An 18,830-nucleotide genomic window follows, 5' to 3' on the forward strand; every position below is an offset into this window, starting at 1 on the left:
GATTTCTGTGGGAGTTTCATACTTGTCTTCTAGATTCTGTTTTCTTTTTTCACTTCACTAGATCCCTGTTTAGTCTCACCTACAGATCAAAATTGAACTCTCCAGAGTTCATGAGAAAAAAGTCTGTTAGCAAGCCTTACCTGCTTTTGCTACAGCAGACACTGATCTATGCTGGTTACATCTATGAGGTGAGATTTGTCACTTGGATCTGTCTGGCTTGGCAGAAGTCACGTCTCAATTCCTGAAGTTCCTAATGTATTTTTGTTGTGCCAGTATCTTTATGGGATACCTGCCTGTACAAATGCGTATAGATCTGTTAGTTATGGAGCAGCAATTTATCTTGCTAGCTTTAATTGAAATGACTCTTCACACCAGACAAGCTTAAAGGTGAATGTTTGGTTTGGTTCCAGAGAAACAAAAGGTTGAGCTCTTGACTAGTTAGTTAGAAACAGAGTTGCAGAAGAGGACAACTAAGACAATGGAGATAACTTTTGGAGAATATCTGTCAACTGTGGATTTTTTTTGTAGTTGTCACACAAGCTTTTTAGTGTGTATTTCAGGCATAAATATGAGCAAATGGCAGCAGCCCATATTGTGGATGCTTTTTTCTTGGAAAGGGACTTCAAAATGGCTTTGGGGGCTGATGAGCCCCTTTTTCTGTCCTCATCAGGCCAATCAGGGAAACAATACCATGACCCCTCTCTCTCTCCCCCCCATTGCTCGTGATGTCCCTCTTCTCCTGATTTCAGTTTTCATGTGGTTTATTTAAGTATTCCATTTAATGCAAGTATACTAAGTGGTTCCTGTATAGTCAAGGAATTAGCAATGGTCTTGTACTCCTTTGACGTTTTAACTATTGTTTTGCTAACTTCTACTTTAACTGCTATTCCTGTTGGTTCCATTTTTAAGACCTTTAGAATTTTAGAAATGATAGATCAAAGAAACGCTCTCACTGCGTTCTGTAAAATTTACACATCTTGGGGTTACATTAGCTTTTCATGATCAGAAAATATAATTTATTAATGTAGATAGTAGAGTTTGTATCCAAGCACTTAATCCAAAGTACTGCTTTGTAACATTTGTGTGCTTTAGAGATTCACTGTTTGCAAATAGTTAAATCTCTTTTCACTTTTCAAACTAAAATCCTTGTGTCTCCTTTAGACATCCCATTGTGAATTTCTAGCCATCAATTTAAATTCTACTTGATAAAAATGGACCTATTAATTTTCCCCTGCTGTTGTCTTTGTCATTCACGTCAGATGAGGAGGATGACTTTACCATCTGGCATGTAAACTTCACTTTGGGCCTTTCTCTAAATGTTTGTGTTTGATGTGTGTCCAAATCTTGCAGATTCTTTCTTTGAGACCTTTGTTAGATATGGCCTATTATAACCATTACCACAGTTAAAGTGTTCTTATTTTGCATCTTAATTTCAGTAATTCCTTATTCTTGGCCAATGCAATGTTATCTAGTCATTTAGAATATTCTGCAAGATCATTCTCCTGCTTTGTAAAATCAAACTGTATTTATGTATCTGATTCTCCTTCTTTCTATCCAAAACTTATTTGTCTTTGCCTTCAAACTTTTCATGGCTTAAGTGCATTCTAGTATCATCCTCCCCAAGATTTCGATTCCTGCCGTTAATTGGCTCATCAAACCAGCCCACGTTGGCCAGCTGTTAGTTTTCTTTCTATAAAGTCCCTGCATTCCTTATAAACATCTTTCTAGAAAATCATTTTTCTCTTCCAAATTCCTCCTTAAAGTCTTTTTGCTGTGATGTCTAAATAAAAGCTGGACAAGACTTATCCCCTGGTGTGCTAAGAATTCCGCCTGTCGAGCTGACCAACGTCAGATGTTCATAAAAAAGGACTGGAGGGTAATTATTCACTGTATTTTAGCTGATCTTCGGCAACTGTCCATGATTGTGCCCTTAGCCTGTGGCAATGCAAAGTAATTTGAGTTAGCATAGTCGTCTTTCATTGACTGCAAACTGCAACTTTTTATAGTTAAATATTTATTAATGCTTGAAACCCTTTTCTTGTACTAAAACTGTGCCCTCTTTCATTGAGAGCTAATGTAACATGAATTGCCTTGCATTTACTGTGGGCTGAGAGTGTGCACATGGACAGTTACCTGGCAGTTATCTAGCATAACAGTAACCGTACAGTTCACAGCAGACTGCCCATAATTCAGAAGGCACAAGGTGAAATACTTGTAAGTGGGGAGAGGGACTGAGGATTACACAAAATTCAGAAACATAATTTCACCTTGATTTTCACTTCCAGTCTGTTAGGTTCTAGGATCTTGTGTGCTTTTAATTTCTCTACTGTAGTAAAGTATGTGCTCCACTGACCATATATTATTCTTGATGTTTCTTCAAATAGAAAATAGGAGGCGTTTGAGGATATGATTTCCAACGTGGCAGTGGCATTTTCTTCCTGAAAATTCATCAACCTTTTAGCATGCTGTTGTGTTCTTCCACTCCCTATTCTTTCCTTCCTGGGAAAGAGAGTTTGAGAGAGATTGTAACTTGTAAGCTTGTCTTTATGGACTTACATAAGCATGTCATGGTATTTTAGAGGGATACAGTGTAAAAGCTATCTATCTATTATTTTTATTGTAATCGTGTGTAGGTTTTTGGAGTTCGGGTATAGTCGAAGAAATACAGTGAGAGAAATTTGGAGGTGGGGTTAAGGTTCCTTTAAGAGCTCGTCAAATAAAAATAAAGAAGATATATATTTATTTTTCCCAGAAGAGTAATCTCACTGCTGTGTTTTCCAAGCTGCACTTAAAGCTAATATGTGAAGAGTAAAAATAATAGTTAAAAATGATACGGTTTAGGCAGTATGCTGTATTTTATTCTTAAAAGCGTTTCAACAGAGGCTCTCTTCTGGTAGTTATTTTTCAGAGGAAAAAGTTAAGTAGCTGTTACGTAGACTGCATGAGTTTTTAACAAAATTGTTACCGACTGGGTTTTACCTTAGTAAATGTATTTGTTCTTCCTATTTTTTATGAAACTATATATTCTACGTTTAGTATTATGAAAAACTGTACTACACACATTAGTGTTAATAGCTTAGTATTTTAGTCCTTCACAAATTAATGCCTGTGGTAACTGGATGATTTTAGGCCTGTTCTTATAAACAAGGCCTTACTGATGTGAAAGGAACAGTAATATGTGGCAAAAACTCCACATTAACCAAGGTAAGCAGTATAAATGGGGTGTAGGAATCCCCTGTTAGACTAAAAATCTCCAAGAGAAAATCTCCAGAGCCTACAAATTAAAGACCTCCAATATCATTCTAAAATAAAGCCTTTTATGTAGCAGGAGAGCATTTTTTCAGCTGATAATCAAATGACAGTATTATGCAGGCTTACTAGATTTGCAAATTTACAAGTTTTTACAAGTCAGTTGGGTCCCTTCCTCAGGAAATCAGTTTAAGTTTTTTTTTCCTGTATTGACTCAAAGAGCCTGGTTGTCCTTAAATCCTTCTGAATATATTTGCCTTATAATTTGTCGGCATTGAGTCAACACCCTTATAGGAACAGTAATGCAATAAAAAGAGAAACTGTTCAATATAGTTTCCAGTTACCTTAGGATCAGGTTTGGAGAAACTGGAATGTACACAATAAAACCTGTGCAAGACTTGAGTTCCATGTTGTTTTGGAAGCAACCACTGCTTTTCAACATAAAATACCATTTGAAAGCTTTGCTCTGCTTCCAATGGTTGTAAAATGATAAAAATGAAAATGTGTGTGACTCTTGAAATACGCATTTTACTGTTTTTAATTTTCTGAACCGTATCTTTGTGGAATTGAAAACTTCATATGCAAGTAACAAAGCGTCAATGTTTTTACTCAGCTCATTTTTTGATTGTAGTGAATGGGTTTTTTCTACCGTGTTCTGTAATAAAGTTCTTTATAACTCATTTACATTTTTTACTTAGAAAAAACATGTAGATTCAGATGTGCTTGGTGAACTCTATTTTGTAAAAGTCTTTAGATTACACTGGAATCTCCAATATGCATCATGCTTGCAAACAGAATGCTCAAAATTTAGTTCTTTTTCAGGTTTTTGTATGTAGTTAGCAGTAAAGTTGTTACAAATTTCTTGTGTGTATCAAGAAATAAATTTGTCCTTTATTTCAGATATGAATTTGTTGCATTTGACCGTATAATCTTAATTGTGGTTTCATTTTAGTGTTGCAAATAAAATTAATCTGAGGTAATCAGTTATTTTTATTTTGGCAAATGATTATAAAAAAAAGAAACTTGTCTTTGCATACATATGTAAAGGAAAAGATTACATCTGATATGTTTCCAATGAATAATTTCTAAGACAGATAACTAAATGGGCTCCATTGTAGTAATTTTTCCTTTTTTTCAACTTATTTTAGTTGACTTGGAGCATATGCGCACAGTGAAAGTTGACAAGCATCAACGATTTTGTCAGGAGAACAACTTCAGTAGCCATTTCGTGTCGGCCAAGACAGGAGATTCTGTAAGTAAGAAAAATAAAATCCTTGTAGATGTCTTTTTTTTTTTTTTTTTTTAATTTTGAGCAAGCCATTATTCTGGTATATGATGTAACAGTTTTATTATACTTCACATATGAAACCATTGAGAACTTTGGCTGCTGCAGGTCCTTTTTGCCTACCTACTTGTGTGAAAAATAGATCTTTGTATAAGTGTATGCGTTCTTTATTAATTACAGTGGCTTCTCATCTGATTTGAAGTTTGAGGTATAGATTTTAATATGGAAAAGGTTGAGCGTATACATCAGCATGAGAACCGAGACCAGCTGGATCTCCGTTTGCTGTCAGCCTGTAGTTAAATATGTGCCTTCAGTCCAGGTGGAGTCCCATCTACAGACCATCAATATAGAAACTTTCAACAGCTGATAATGTCACAAGACCCTGTTGTGATCAAAGTTTTTAATACGGGTCCTGAGCCATGAGAGACACTCCCTCTGCAGGTCCATTGAAATTTGAACATTCTGGTATTTGTAATGCTTTGCAGAGCACATTTTTGAACAATCTTTTGACTCTCAGCTAAGTGGGTTATTTGTTTTGGAAGCCTATGGAAGAAAAGGTTCTTTTTCAGTTGACTGTATCAGTCAGATTAACTCACACTGTATTGTTTTGCTTGATTTCCGTCACATGCCCAATGACTTTGTCGTTTCCGTCAAACAGTCCTGTATCTGTCTCCTATTTATGACAACATAATTTGCTTTATGTTATTGAACAGTAAGACCATGTTCAATTATGTGGAACTATAATTGTAACACAAATGGAATCATTTGTTGTTTTAAGATCTCTGATGAAACTTCTACATTGGACTGCCTGATTTTATAAGATAATAGTTATTCTGTAAAGTCTAACAATACTGCTGTTACAAATGCAGTGAATCCTGATTCTCCTTATAGTTTGTGTTAAATCTTTGGCATACATTTCTGTTTAAAGTGTGAAAATTCAAGCTTTTTATGCTAGAAACAAGAAAAATTTTATAATACTTCAGTCAATGAAGTGTGCATCTGATAAAATGTATTCCTTTCTCAAGGAAACAACCTTTTTGTGGGATTTGGTAATAGGAAGAAAAAGAGGTTCTTTTTATAAGGTTGATATATTTAACATTGCAAATTATGAGGGAGTCTTTATTATATCTTTTTAATTGATTCATGAATTACAGCAGCATCCCCCTATATATACAGATTGTACTTTTTTTAACTTACTGTTTAAAAACAAAAGTAAATCTGAACATACCTGGAAAGCATTAACCAGAAATCTCCATTTAAATATCTAGTAACAAAAGAAGGTATGAAATATAGTTCACAGTAGTTCATTTTTAGTTTCAATATAGACTTGAATTAACTCTTCCACTGTTACTGCACATTGGCCTTTCAAAATCTTCATGTATTTGGGTAGCTGTGCAGGAAAGACAGGGTGTTTACCCTAGACTGATTTAAGAAGAGGCCATCCATTGCTGCTGTGGATATAGACGAGAGGAGTCTTAAATACTCAGTTAAGATAAATGATTTGTTTTGTTTACCTCAGATCTTTCCAACAGACTCATTTGCAAAAAATAATTTTATGTACATAGAAAAGCCCAAACATCTCCTCAGAGGAGAAAAGCTTTCATACAAGGTTTAGTGTAGCTAACTGTCTTACTATCCATCAAATTGCATAACTAAAGCACTGAACTCGCACCTGATGTTATGTGCACAAAGCATCCTCATGGTAGGTGGTCTGGCTCAGTACACCTGAGAGCCTGCTGTGGGTTAAGGTAGGTCTCTGGAAAAGGTAAGCCTGTTCAGGATTTCCTTGCTTGCTGTGTGGATCCTAGTAGAGTTGGCCAGTACTAGACCAAGTAGTTCAGAGAAAGAGAAGTTCTTTTGGAAGCTACTGTGGCTTGTTGGTTGTGCCACTAATTTTTTACTAGTTTCCATGTCAGGTATAAGAAGAGATTGTGTAAATGGTATTTTTTTGAATTTTCGTTGAAAATTACTAAAAGCACTTACACAGGCCTTATCTTTTGGGGGTGGCAGCTGCATGATGAAAAGCAATGTTTCTTAGTAGTTTAGATTGTGAGCTCAGTTGAATAACCATGTAGGTAAAATATAATGTGTAGCTTGACAATACAGTGTTCAGCAGCAGTGCAAGCCTAAGCTGCTCTTCTTTAACATCTCTTGTGTTCTTTAATCTCACTTAAAATGCAGCTGCCTAAGCAGTAAGATTGGTGGACTGGATTGAGATGAAGTAAAGGAGTTATTTAAGATAGCATTGCCATCCCATGTTATCTGTCAAACCATGTCCAAAGTCTAACTCTGCCAGGCTGGTGCATGCTCTACACCATCTTGCTTGTTTCCTAGATAACTCCTGTTAGGTAAAACACTCGTAACGTTTTGCAAGACTTTTCAGAACAAATGTATCACTGCTTGGCTTTCATATTGCTAAAGTTTTTTAAACATGTGCAGTAGAGATTTTGGTGATGTCGATGCACAGTTCTGTTGTTCTCAATTTCAGAAACCTACATCTCTATTGCACAATACACTAGTAATATATTTTTTGTGCTGAACATTAGTGAATACCCTTATTCATATTTTATAGCACTGAGAGTAGTAGTTGGGAGGTGGGTTGTGTAAAAGCCTGTTTAAACTTAGGTCTCTGGAGGCAGAGTAGAGGTGTTGCTTAACAATCCAGCATACTGTTCATTCCTTGTACCATTGTTGAGTTATTTTCTCCAATTTTTAAACAAAATTGAATGTACTAGATGAGGTTATTTTCAGATCTGTTTTGCACAGGTCATGGTTTTGCACAGGTCATAATTTTGTATATCTCATTGTTTACAGTTCAAGAACTATTTGATATATTTGAAAGAACCTCAAGGATGTCTGTTTTTAATCATTTAAATGCAATTTAATTTTTTTCCATAGGTCTTCCTGTGTTTTCAGAGAATTGCTGCTGACATACTTGGCATCAAATTAAACAAAGCAGAATTGGAACAATCACAGGTGATTTTCCACAAATACATGTTTTTTCTTAGTATTTTATTTAGTATTAAAAAAAAATCTCATTGCAAATTTATAACTGTCCTTTAAAGCAAGCTGCATCTGTTGTTCTGGAGACAATTATTTACTTTTGCAATAGCTTTTTAAAAATATAATAATTCTTTATTTATCCATCGTGATAAACTTGCTGAAACAAGAAAATGTATGTTCAAAAAATTAGGAAAAAACTTTAGTTTGAGAGCTGTTTGTTTCAAAAAAGTACTTAAAATTGTTTTAGAAATTAAAACCTGTAAATGTATGCATATACAGGTATTGTGGATGACACTCATATATACATTAATTACTGTACATTGATGTCAGATACAGTTTTTACGATCATTGTTCTTTTTTAATTCTTTACATATTTAAAAACAAATTTCATTTTAGAACACTACAAATTTAAGTGGTAGAAGGCATAAGCTTCTGTGAGTGGAAATGTTCTAAATCAGTCTTCGTTGTAGTCATACAGGAAAAAATATTATTTGTCAGTCACAGAGTCAGGAATTAACTATGTCAAATCCTGTGTTTGGTTAATCTCAGATTTTAGTTTTCATTGTGTGCCTGTATAATACAGGACAAGAATACTTTTCTCAGTAGTGACTGTGTGCCTCGAGGAAGGAATATTGACTTTGTAGTCACTATTTCCCATTTTATTCTGATGTGCAGATGAGAAATGAATCCTATTCTGGTTCAGCATACCCATTCTCAACAGCAGGCAGACCTGTGGAATCATGCGTTTGGGTAGCTATTACGGCTCCCTGGCATCTGCAATTATTTTTCGTTGTACCAGTCCCAAATAATCTCCCCCTAAAGGAGCTGCATAGTTTCTGCCCTTGCATTTTGTGTTTTGCCCTTTGCATTATGAGTGTTATCGTGGGGATTTTCTGCCATTTCCTCTGCAGTAAGAATGGGCTGAGAGAGAGGAGAATGTTTCCCAGCAATAGGTGGGAAGGTCATCAAGAAGGTTGTCCCCCCATTCTCTTATGTTGGTTAGCAGTGAGTTAGGGATGTGAATATAGCGATTTCACTGTGAACGGATGGCAAAACCCTGCTGCATGTCCTGCTCTGAACTGTAGCAGAGCTTTGTTGCAGTTCATGCTGTTCAGTAATGGATGTATGCATGTTTAAGAGATCAAAAATGTGTTAATTGTTCAAATAAGCAATCAAGCAAGCAGGTTTATTTAAAAGAAAGGCAAAACATTTCTTATGTACAGTTTGGTCTCCTGCTTTTTGAAATATACAATAAATATGTAATTTCTGAAAGTGTTATGCCGCAGCAGTGTTTACAATCTGTGTTGAAGTGGTTAACTAGAAAATTGTATTGCAAACAGTAAAATGGTAAAATATACCTATAGTGCATGCCTAACAGGCAAAGCTAAGGAGCTTCGAAAAGCTGTAATTTATAGGTAGAGAAATATTGTGTCTTTTCAATGATCTTTTACTACTGAGGCACCATCCATCTATTGTTCTAAGCTTTATGATTATTTGCATATAAATAATTCAGCACATAAAGAGTTCTTTAATTTTTCTTTGGTTGTTTAACTAGCACTGGAACATCAGTCTTAGACCTCTCTGTGCTGTGTAGAGTTGTGTTCCGGTGACTCAGGTGTAAGCGTGTAGATGGGTATGCAAATACCTTAAACTAAAAAGAGAATATGAGAAATGGGGTTATACAGAAAATCGTAGCTTTCTAAAGAAAGTGTCTATTTTTAGGTTGTTTTTAAAGTAAGAACCTCTATATAGCCCTGACTCCAGAGTACATAACTTTCTATGTCCAATTGTTACCAGCTTTAAGTAGGCTTCTTCCTACCTTAGTATTGTAATTCCGATTTTTAATTTTCTTGAGCAGATCAATGGAATATGCAATATGTAGATCAGGCAAAGTCGATATTATGCAAATTGCAGTAACAATAGCCAATAAATAGTTAATATGCATAAATTAGATACTCACTGCGGCCCACACATTACTGTTCATGTGAATCCAAGCTATAGTGATTAAAAAAAAAAGGTAACCCCCCAAAAAAACCCCAAGAACCACAACAAAAGTAGAAACAAAGCCAGTAAATGGAGTTGGACAGAAAAGAAACTTCACTGTCACCGTTCAGGTACAGCAGAAGTCGCTATGTGGTGCTACGCTGTGCACGTAGCTAAAGAGTGAAAGCTGGAAAGCAGTTGCCTGACTTTGCAAGGTTCTGCTAATCGTGCATATTTTCAGTCTATTCCGAACAAGCAATAGTTCTTTGTTACCAGTAAAACGTTTGCTTCCTTTCAGAGTGCTATTTTGAGCGGGCCGTAGGAATTGCCCAAATTTAAGTCCGTGAGAAACCAATGGGAATTGTATTGAAGTGTCTGTCTGTTAGCTGTATCTTAAGGTTCATTGTTGTATGGAACCAAATACCTTGGTCACTTCTTAAGACAGGAACGGTAAAGTCTCTACATAAAATTGGAGAAGGAAAACTTTAACCTTCATATCCTCAGGGAGATGAATAGAAGGACATTTCTTGAGAGAAATTTATTAGTCTGCAGTGGAAAAGACTAATTGAAATAATGTGTTGATGCTGTTTCCCAAAAGCATGGAGCTGGTCTCTTGGCTGGAAGGAGGTGGTGTTCGATGATGTTGCCACTACTAGGTTTCTGGTTTACCACAGACTTTTTGTATGGCAGGTACAGGTTCCTTAGCGTCGTGGTGGGTTTTTTTTTTCTTTCTTTTCCCCATCTGTAAAATGGGCACAGGGCTTCCATAAATTGTGGAACAGTTACATGAATGCGTTCCTTAAAATTTTTAGGCATTTAATACTCTAGCTATGAGACTATAAAAGTAGATAGATAGATAGATAGATGGATGCTAGATAAATGCTACAAAGAAACAAATAAAAATTACAATAGTAAGTATGACTCATCCTTAAATCAGTAAGTATGCAAGTGTTGACTTAGGTTTAATTTTTAAACAAAGAGTAAAATACATTTTAGTTTTTACAGATGTGCACTATTTACATGCTGGATTATATCTTTGAATTTTCCATATTTTGCGTAATGTGAGGTTTCCTCATTTTGAAAAATGAGAACGTTGTTCCTTGAATATGTTTGTCAGAGAACATCAGATGTCTTCATTCAGTCTAGGTGGTAACAAAGTATAAGATGAAATACTGAGTTTGTGTAAAATGCCAACAGTGAAATTCTGTATGTGAATTATGTTTTATTATGCATGTCTTCATTATTACTGATTGTCTAATATTGAGAATACTCTTTAAAAATTATTTCTCGCATTTTTTATTTTATGCCTGAAGATCATATTTCTTGTGTTTAAAATCAATTATAATTGTCACAGTCACTACGAAGATCTTAGAATTGACTCACAGGTGGTTAGAAATAAGTGATAGGAATCCCAAATGCATTATTTTAACTTGTATGAATTTGTGGGGCTTGACTCATGACTTTTGAGCTTTGATGACTGGCAGAACTGCAGAAGCTCTTGTGAAAAGTGGATGGGGTTCTTGGTCCCCTTCAAATTAACAGCAAAACTTCTGTTAATAAACTGCAAGAACAAGCCTTAGAAATTGAATTATTTACCATGCATTGTTTTAGAAAACAGCTGCAGCAGTCTAAGATATTAATGCAACCCAAGCTATTTGTTACTGCCCTTTTGCTGGAATTTATCACTCCCACAGCAGAATCAGAAAATGGAAGGTGATCATGTGCCTTGGCCACATCAGGGTGAAGTTGAGCAGCTTAGCTTAAACTGCTGCTGAAAGTTGTTTTTAAGTGAAGCTGCCAGACTTTGTGCTGAAGCGGATGAGGTGCAAGTACACGTTACATTCCACCAGCTCTCCTTTGGCAGCAGTGATCTCCAGCAGAGGAATAGGACAGACATTTGGGGGTGGTAAGTTTTTAAACTATCTCAGCTAGAGCTACTAAACCTTGTCTGTTAACATGCTGAGATGACTGTTAATCAAACCTTTATTTGGTCAAAACTGTGGTGAAACAAAGAACTAGATTACTCTTTATGCGTGACTGGAAAGTAGAGCATGTTTTTGAAGTGGAACAGTTCCAAAGTAAGAAAATTGCAGATTCTGACTTATTTTCAGTCCTCAAAATACTCTCCCTTTTAAATCACAAGAATCTGATGAAATTTGAGGAAATAGCTCCTTTACGAATCAAATGTTTTTCTTTCTGTATTTTTTACTTTCAACCATAGTGTAAAAACTGCATGGGGTACAGCTTTGTTCCTTGGCATTGGCAAGAGCTAGCATTTTTGTAAGTGATGTGTAGTTTTCTCTTTAACTAAATGCCAGTTCAGCAAACTAGGGGGTGTGTGCCAGCTTTGTACAATAAAATGTTTGGCAGATAAGTCAGATCTGGAATTCAGAGCACCTGCACCAAGAAGGGTTATTTCTCATTATTGACAGTGGTTTGAACCATGGCAATGATATGCCTGACATAGAAACTGATACAAATAAGCCAAAGTTTTTAATTACCATGAAGTTAATAAAAGAAATGTTGCAGTAGTATTTTTTTTTACTCTTACTTAGATGAAATTCCTTTAGAAAATCCAAGTCATTTATGATAGTCAGTTTCTTGCTACAGCGTGCCTAAGCACGGGTCACTAACCTGCCTGTGTTTACAGGATGGGATTTAGACCAATGTTTTGAGGAACAATTAATTGCCTACTGATTGCAAAGCTTCCCCCCCCCCCCTTCAGCTCTAGTCAAAAGAAGAAACTAGGTCCTGTGAGGTCAGATAACACTGTTTAATGCTAAAACTCCTACTACCGCCTTACATGGGATTTGGCAACCTTTCCCTTGATAACATCAGGCCAAGAGTCCAGTAAATCATGCGTTGTCCACTAGATAAGATAATATGAATGTGATCAATTAAACTCAAGAAGAGTACATCAGCAGCTAATAAATCCAGATCCCTTACCAACCAATTCAATTATTGTTGCTTGTTTGACATAGAGGTTTTATTTACAGAGGTGATCTTTAACATATCCTGTTTATGTATTCATATAATAGAGTTTATATATTGTTTCCTTTAAAATAGTAGTATTTATTCATTTAGCCATAAATTTTAACCTTGAAAATATGTTATGTAAAAGTTGAAGTAAGTAAGAATTTTTTCTTAAATCATTAAACTGGTTTAGGGTATCTTTCATAGCAGATCTACCTCCTCTGTTACTTCTTTGCTGAAATTGTTCTATGAATTTTTCTCCCCTTTGCATGAACACTGCATTAATAGTGAGAAAACTTTCAACAGTTTTGTTTGTCTTTAAGGGGAAAAGTGAGAGCCTTTTATTTATATATGAAGTAAAAAAAAAATGCTTTGCAGCATTTAGATGTGAGGTTGTTCATTTATGTCACTGATTATATATTTAGTTATAATGCGATAGTTATGTAATGGAAAAGATGCATGTGTGCATCTAATGAACTTTTTACAATTGTTGATAGGAAGCTGACTAATGTAATATTTAAGTACCCTAGACTTAAAGGAATAGGCCATTGTCATCTTTTTTTCCACTGAATTGCCTTCCTTTTTATTCTGTCCCTTCTCTTGCTTTAATACGCTTCCGTTGATTGCACGTATGAATATATCACTTTGGTGCTTTGAAAGGGCATGTCCTTGAAGAAGCTTGAGAAGCAGCCCTGATGCTGATAGTGACGCTTTCAGCTAGACATCTTGCTCTTGTATCAGCATAAGGCCTGAAAAGAAATGCACTTTCATTTTGCTTCTGCATAGTCTTTTTATGTCATTCATTCATGCTTTTCAACTACTGATCAATCTCTCCATTTTTTTTTCCTTCTCTTTTCTTTTTACATTCTTCTCCTTGCCCTCTATCCATTATGTTGATGCATGATTAACAGCATGTTGTCAGGGCAGAACTAGTGAAATATCCTGAAGAAGATAACCAACATCACACCACTTCCAGCTGCCAGAGCAAAGTCTGCTCAATGCAGTAGTTCAGGTATTGATGGAAAACTTGGGGTTTTTTTCAAGCTGCATTGCTTTTACATGAAGTAACAACTGTTACAGTAAGTTCTATTGGAAAAATATATTTTGTATATGTAAGCACTTGTAATACTTAACATTAATTTGGAACTCTGTGTACAATTACATGGTGTTTCTAATAACCAGATAGTTCATAGAAACTTTGAAATACTTCATGTTACTGTATTAGGAAGGTCCTTCAGTGCTGTATATTCAAAACGTTACATAGCTGCCTCAGGTGAAAATGGACACAAAACTGGAATCTCATTTTCTTCTCATATAGGAGAGACCAACAGTCTTATCAAATGCTTTGTAAATAGAATGGGTAATATCTGTTGGATCTGTATTAGAAAATAAATATTTGTGGTATGCAGAGGTTCTTTTAATGCTAATTGAGTCTTTAGTCAGTCCGCCTATCAAAGCTTTTTTGAAATATGGTTGTGTTTGAAATTTGCTTTGAATTCTGTCCATGTTTTCCTGTGAAGTGCTTGGAGTAAAGACGGAAAGACAAACTTATGTACAATTTCCAATTATAGTTTAGGCAGTTATTCTTAAAGAATGCATACCATAGTCTTTGTAAACTAATATTGTTTTATTATTTCCATACAAAACAATTTTCATGGAAGTAAAACTGTATTCATTGCTTTTGCAAAAAAGTCATGTTCCATTTGTAGTGTTGTGAAAACCTACCAAGGCACTTCCTTCTGCTTAGTATGGATAAACTGGTATTTAGAATGAGAATTAGCACCTGATAAGACTTTCTGTAAGGTAATGAAAAAACCCCTAAATAGTGTCTGTTTTGCCTCATCTTTTTCCCTCCATATTTCATAGTAAAATATCTGTTGAATGCTTTGCCAGCGTGAAGATTATATTTTCTGATTGTTACTATGTTTTCTTTTATGACAGAGGGTGGTGAAGGCAGATATTGTCAACTACAGTCAGGAGCCTGTGACAAGAACCATTAATCCTCCTAGAAGCTCAATGTGTGCAGTTCAATGACCATGTTATTCTTCCCTGTTTTGATACCTTTGGCGGTCCTCCTACCTTGGCACAGGCTCTGGGATTACCAGGAAATTTGTTTTAACAGTGACCATCGCAACAATGCAATTAGAGGTTTCAAAAACGTGTTGCACCATTGTATGTTGAGAAGCAGTGGGCAGTTTTTTGGCTGGCCGAAATTCAAATACGAGACCACACACTTTGAAAAATTAAGATATATATTCTTCTAAATTATATTTAAATAAAACAGTATAACTGTGTTTATATGTTTCCTCCTACCTATTTGACTGATACTGGAATAAAACTGGATGAAGAAGTCCTGCATTCAGAATACTTTTAAAGACATCACCATGGAAGGGTACTTTGCCAAAGCATTTCAAAATTTTTTTCTCTTTTTTTTCTTCTGTGATCTGAACTGACACTCAGCAAAATGTAACTTGGAAAAGCTACTGCTGGAATAATTTTAAGCACGTAATATATTTTATCTAGGGATAATTTGGAAAGTATTCCATTAATATATATACATAGTGCAAAATGTATAAATCGTATCCAGTAAGAAACAGTGCTTGAAATAAAGCTGTAATACAAAAATAGTTATTTTTCTGAAGTCTCAAGTTGTCTCCATGGATGCTCTGAAAAATGCTAGTGTGTTTGTGTATTTTTATTAGCACGTCAGCATTACTTCTTGCAGTAGTAGATATGCTCATATGTCTTCATGAATATGGATGAACCTCAGTCAACAGTTTGGGCTGTGAACGTTGAGTGATATATTCAGCATGCATTAGAAACTGTTGATGGATCAATTAGGATCAGTCATTTTTTAATAACTAGCTGAATGACTTTTGGCCTGGTACTCTTTTCTTTCTAGTTCAGAGTAAACGACAAATAAAAAGCTGTCTGCTCTGTGATCATCACATTTCTCCTCTGTTCCTTTTATAACAGTCTCTTTTAGACATGCAGTTCTCTGCTGGCACATCTGAATAGAAAGCTAAGGAGAGAAAAAAAAAATTAAGCCAACTTGATTCCAAACTAGAAATCTTTTCCTGTTTTAACTCTAGAATGTGTTTTCTTATAAAGTACAACAAAAGATTTGGAGGTTTAGAAAATTAATGAGGCTGAGTGAAGGAAGCTTGTGTATCACAAGTGAAAATGATAACGTCCTTCAAGTGAGTGTTCCTATTAAGCTGTTCAAGCAAGTGCTTAATGGTTGGAACTAGCAAACTATTAATAGTTTAATAAAACAGTTAAACTATTTAAACTATGTTAAAAAAAAAAAGATTGCAGATGGCAAAAATGTGCTATTTGTTATTATTTTGGTATATTCCAGGTTCATTGAAAAGCTAAGTTCATTTTTAAACCATTCAACATGCAGCTTGACTCATAGTTTTATAATTACACGATAATGACTTTGTGTTGTAATTTTTTATCATTCAAATGTGGGAAATTCTAAGAAACAAGCTGAGATACTGAGAAATTATTCTACACTAAGGTAGGTGTGAATTTGCAGTAAATTATTTATTCCAGGGTTACAGTCTGTGTTCATGCTCCTGTCCCACGGAGTTCCTGTCCCGCTGCATAGCTTTACCTTACAGTTAAATGCAACTGACAGGTGAGCTATCTTCCACTACCACCAGATGAGAACTAATGCTCAAACAGTTTTTCTGAAGTAGCTGGTAAGTTTACAAGTTTGTGCCCTCCAAAGCATGTGGTAAGTTCTTCTGAACCCTCAGATTTCTTGGTGTGTTTGTGTCCTGAACTCTGCCCGTATGTTCAAATATTCATGAGAACTGCCCCCTCTCTGAGGAGCTGAGCACAACCTGGCTCAACCTGATGGCTAGAGCCATCTTTCTGTAGTGCATGTGAGTCAACTTCATAGTCCTGCTTCCCGAGTAATATGTAGCATGGTCTTAAAAAACAAACAGTGCTTTTCTCTTAAAAACTTCTGTAATCTTACTTTTCAGAAGAAAATGCTTTTTCGTAACTTGATACGCAAAGCCCGTTATTGCCCTGAATAATAAAAACATTTTGGTTTTACATCTGGGGTAATCCTGCAGCATGAAGGCTGTGATACCTGTGCCAGTCCAAGCTGTTTTACAGATGGATTTTATGCCTCTGTCTCATCACGATCTTTTATTCTCAGTGCCTGTTTTTCTGTCTGTCTTTGACTTGTACATCCTTTTGTGTTTTATTCCCATTGATCTTTTCACCGTTTTCTATGTTAAAGCCCTACCTCCTCTGAAGATATTTTTGTTTACATTTCCAAGCTGCTCTCATTCTTCCTCCCTAACATACATGTATATTATTTACGCTAACCAGGAATATCTTGTCTTCTGTGCCCCCAGCCTCTCCTGTTGCTGCCCCTCTTAACCTCCTCAGATTTTCTGTATTGTATACTGACTTCCACTCTCCCTGCCTTTCCCTAGCCTTCCCGCCCCATTTAGATCCATTACCTGTCCACATTTTAATCCTTACAAATGAGCTTTGCTCTTTTTGCTCAGCCCTGGGGACCCCACCTTGAGCCTTCGGATTCCAGCTGCAGTCTAAATCCTTAGCTGTGGTAGCTGCCTTTGAAGTGCTGCAGCAGCTGCGGTTGAAGATTCAGGGGTGCCTTCGCCATCAGTGCGGCCCAAGTTCCAGCAGGCTGAGCAGAAAGGTCAGAGATAATTCTGGAGGATTAAGCAACATGGAGAGGGAGCAGACACTGTTCTGCGGGGAAGGCAAGGGCTCTCTGGAGACTGGAGGGATAGAAACAAATTTAGTCAGAGAGGTGTGTAGGGGGAGGCAGGTGAGCCACCGCCCTGTGCCCGGTCTCCTTCCGTAAATAGTGTCCCACTACGGATCCACACGATTCACATATGGTGGAGTTTAAGCATCTGCCATATTAATGCACTTAAAAGTGTTTTGCAAGGTGAGAACTGGTTAAAAGCAATTCAACAAGCAGTAATGAAGTTAAATAATGCAACGCTTTCCAAAAGTAAGGCGACAGATGCTTAATGTCCATTGACATGGGGAGCGGGCTGGGGCAGGGGGGAAGCATGTTTTTTCCTGAAGCTGAGGCCAGATGAAGGGAAGAAGCGTGTTCAGGCCCTGATCTTACACAGATCCACACTGGTGAAGTGATCTGCCTGCTCAGAGCTGTTGTAACTAATCATTTCAGTAACAGCTCCCCAGCTGAAAATTGTTTCTAAGTTCAGCTCCTCGCTAGGGTCAGTCTCATGTGATGTGGTGGATACCAATTGGTGCATTGTGTCTGGCTGTATGTTAGATTACCAGTGCTTTTAAAACATGTATTTGAAGCGTTATTAGACTCATGCAACTTCTTACCTTTTGCGGTTCTAAAATTTGGTGGTGTCAAACTGAATCTCTTTCACAAACAGGAGTGTGAAGGTATTTTCCCTTACGACCAGCTGCTGTGAGTGCCAGCACCTGCAACGAGTTCATGATCTCCTCTCTGAATACTTCATTCTTTTGACAGTTCATAAAAGTTATGAAAACACACGAGGCTTCTTTTTAACCAGAATAACTTTAAAAAAAAAAAGTTTTAAAGGACACATACAAGGTCACTAGAAAAATTATGTGAAGTGTGTTCTTTTCAGGAATTTGAAAATTGTTGGTGCTATCTGCATCATTAGGCATCTATTTAACAAAAAAACCCTGCTCCATAAAGCACTGTTTGGGTTTCACCGGAACTAAAGGGCTTTTGGATCAGGTGGCTTCTTTTAAATGCAGAGCTAATTTGCTTGTCAGAGTAAACGCTGGCAAATGCACCTGATAATGAACCTGGTAGCCAAAATTTTGTAATAATTGTATGATGAAAAATATCACAGTAATATTTAAAGTTGGCTATTCTTTTGCTTTTTGATCATGATGGCAATTTAAATAAGTTGAAATAATATTTTTCCTTTTTACATTTATTTTATGTTAGGAATATGGTTGCTTTTTCACAAAAGAAGGTTTGTAATCTTTGTTTCATGATGACCGTGACCCTTTCATACAAGTTGTAGTAGAGAGTACTGTTTAGAAGGTGTCCCTGTTTCATGTGTTGATCGGAGGCCTAAGATTTAGGTGTCGCTGGGAAGAGCGACCGAGGGAAGTGGCGCTGAAGCCTTGTCGCTATGTACCTGTGCCGTGCTGGGATCGCTGCGCTGAGCTGGCCCAACAGCTGTAACTGACTGAAAGCAAAACAAAATCCCCCATAACTTCTTGTCTTCAACCCTTTCAAAGTAAATCTTAGTGTATCTAAATAGAACTGTCCTGTCCATGTTTTGTCATCATTGACAGAAGATTAAATTGCTGTTCCTTA

General features: G+C 36.3%; 1 protein-coding gene across 1 annotated transcript in view; it reads left to right on the plus strand.

Moving 5' to 3' along the window:
- The window catches only part of RAB28 (RAB28, member RAS oncogene family), an 83,548-nt gene extending 68,113 nt beyond the window's left edge, over positions 1-15,435 (plus strand). The window contains exons 5-7 of the mRNA XM_009324121.1: positions 4,398-4,501; positions 7,433-7,510; positions 14,435-15,435. Coding sequence (XP_009322396.1) covers positions 4,398-4,501; positions 7,433-7,510; positions 14,435-14,527 — 275 coding nt within the window. The 3' untranslated portion in view covers positions 14,528-15,435. The remainder of the gene's footprint in view (positions 1-4,397; positions 4,502-7,432; positions 7,511-14,434) is intronic.
- The last annotated feature ends 3,395 nt before the right edge of the window (positions 15,436-18,830 follow it).

The sequence above is a fragment of the Pygoscelis adeliae genome, unplaced genomic scaffold (genome assembly GCF_000699105.1).
Source record: "Pygoscelis adeliae isolate BGI_AS28 unplaced genomic scaffold, ASM69910v1 Scaffold24, whole genome shotgun sequence".
Taxonomy (NCBI): domain Eukaryota; kingdom Metazoa; phylum Chordata; class Aves; order Sphenisciformes; family Spheniscidae; genus Pygoscelis; species Pygoscelis adeliae.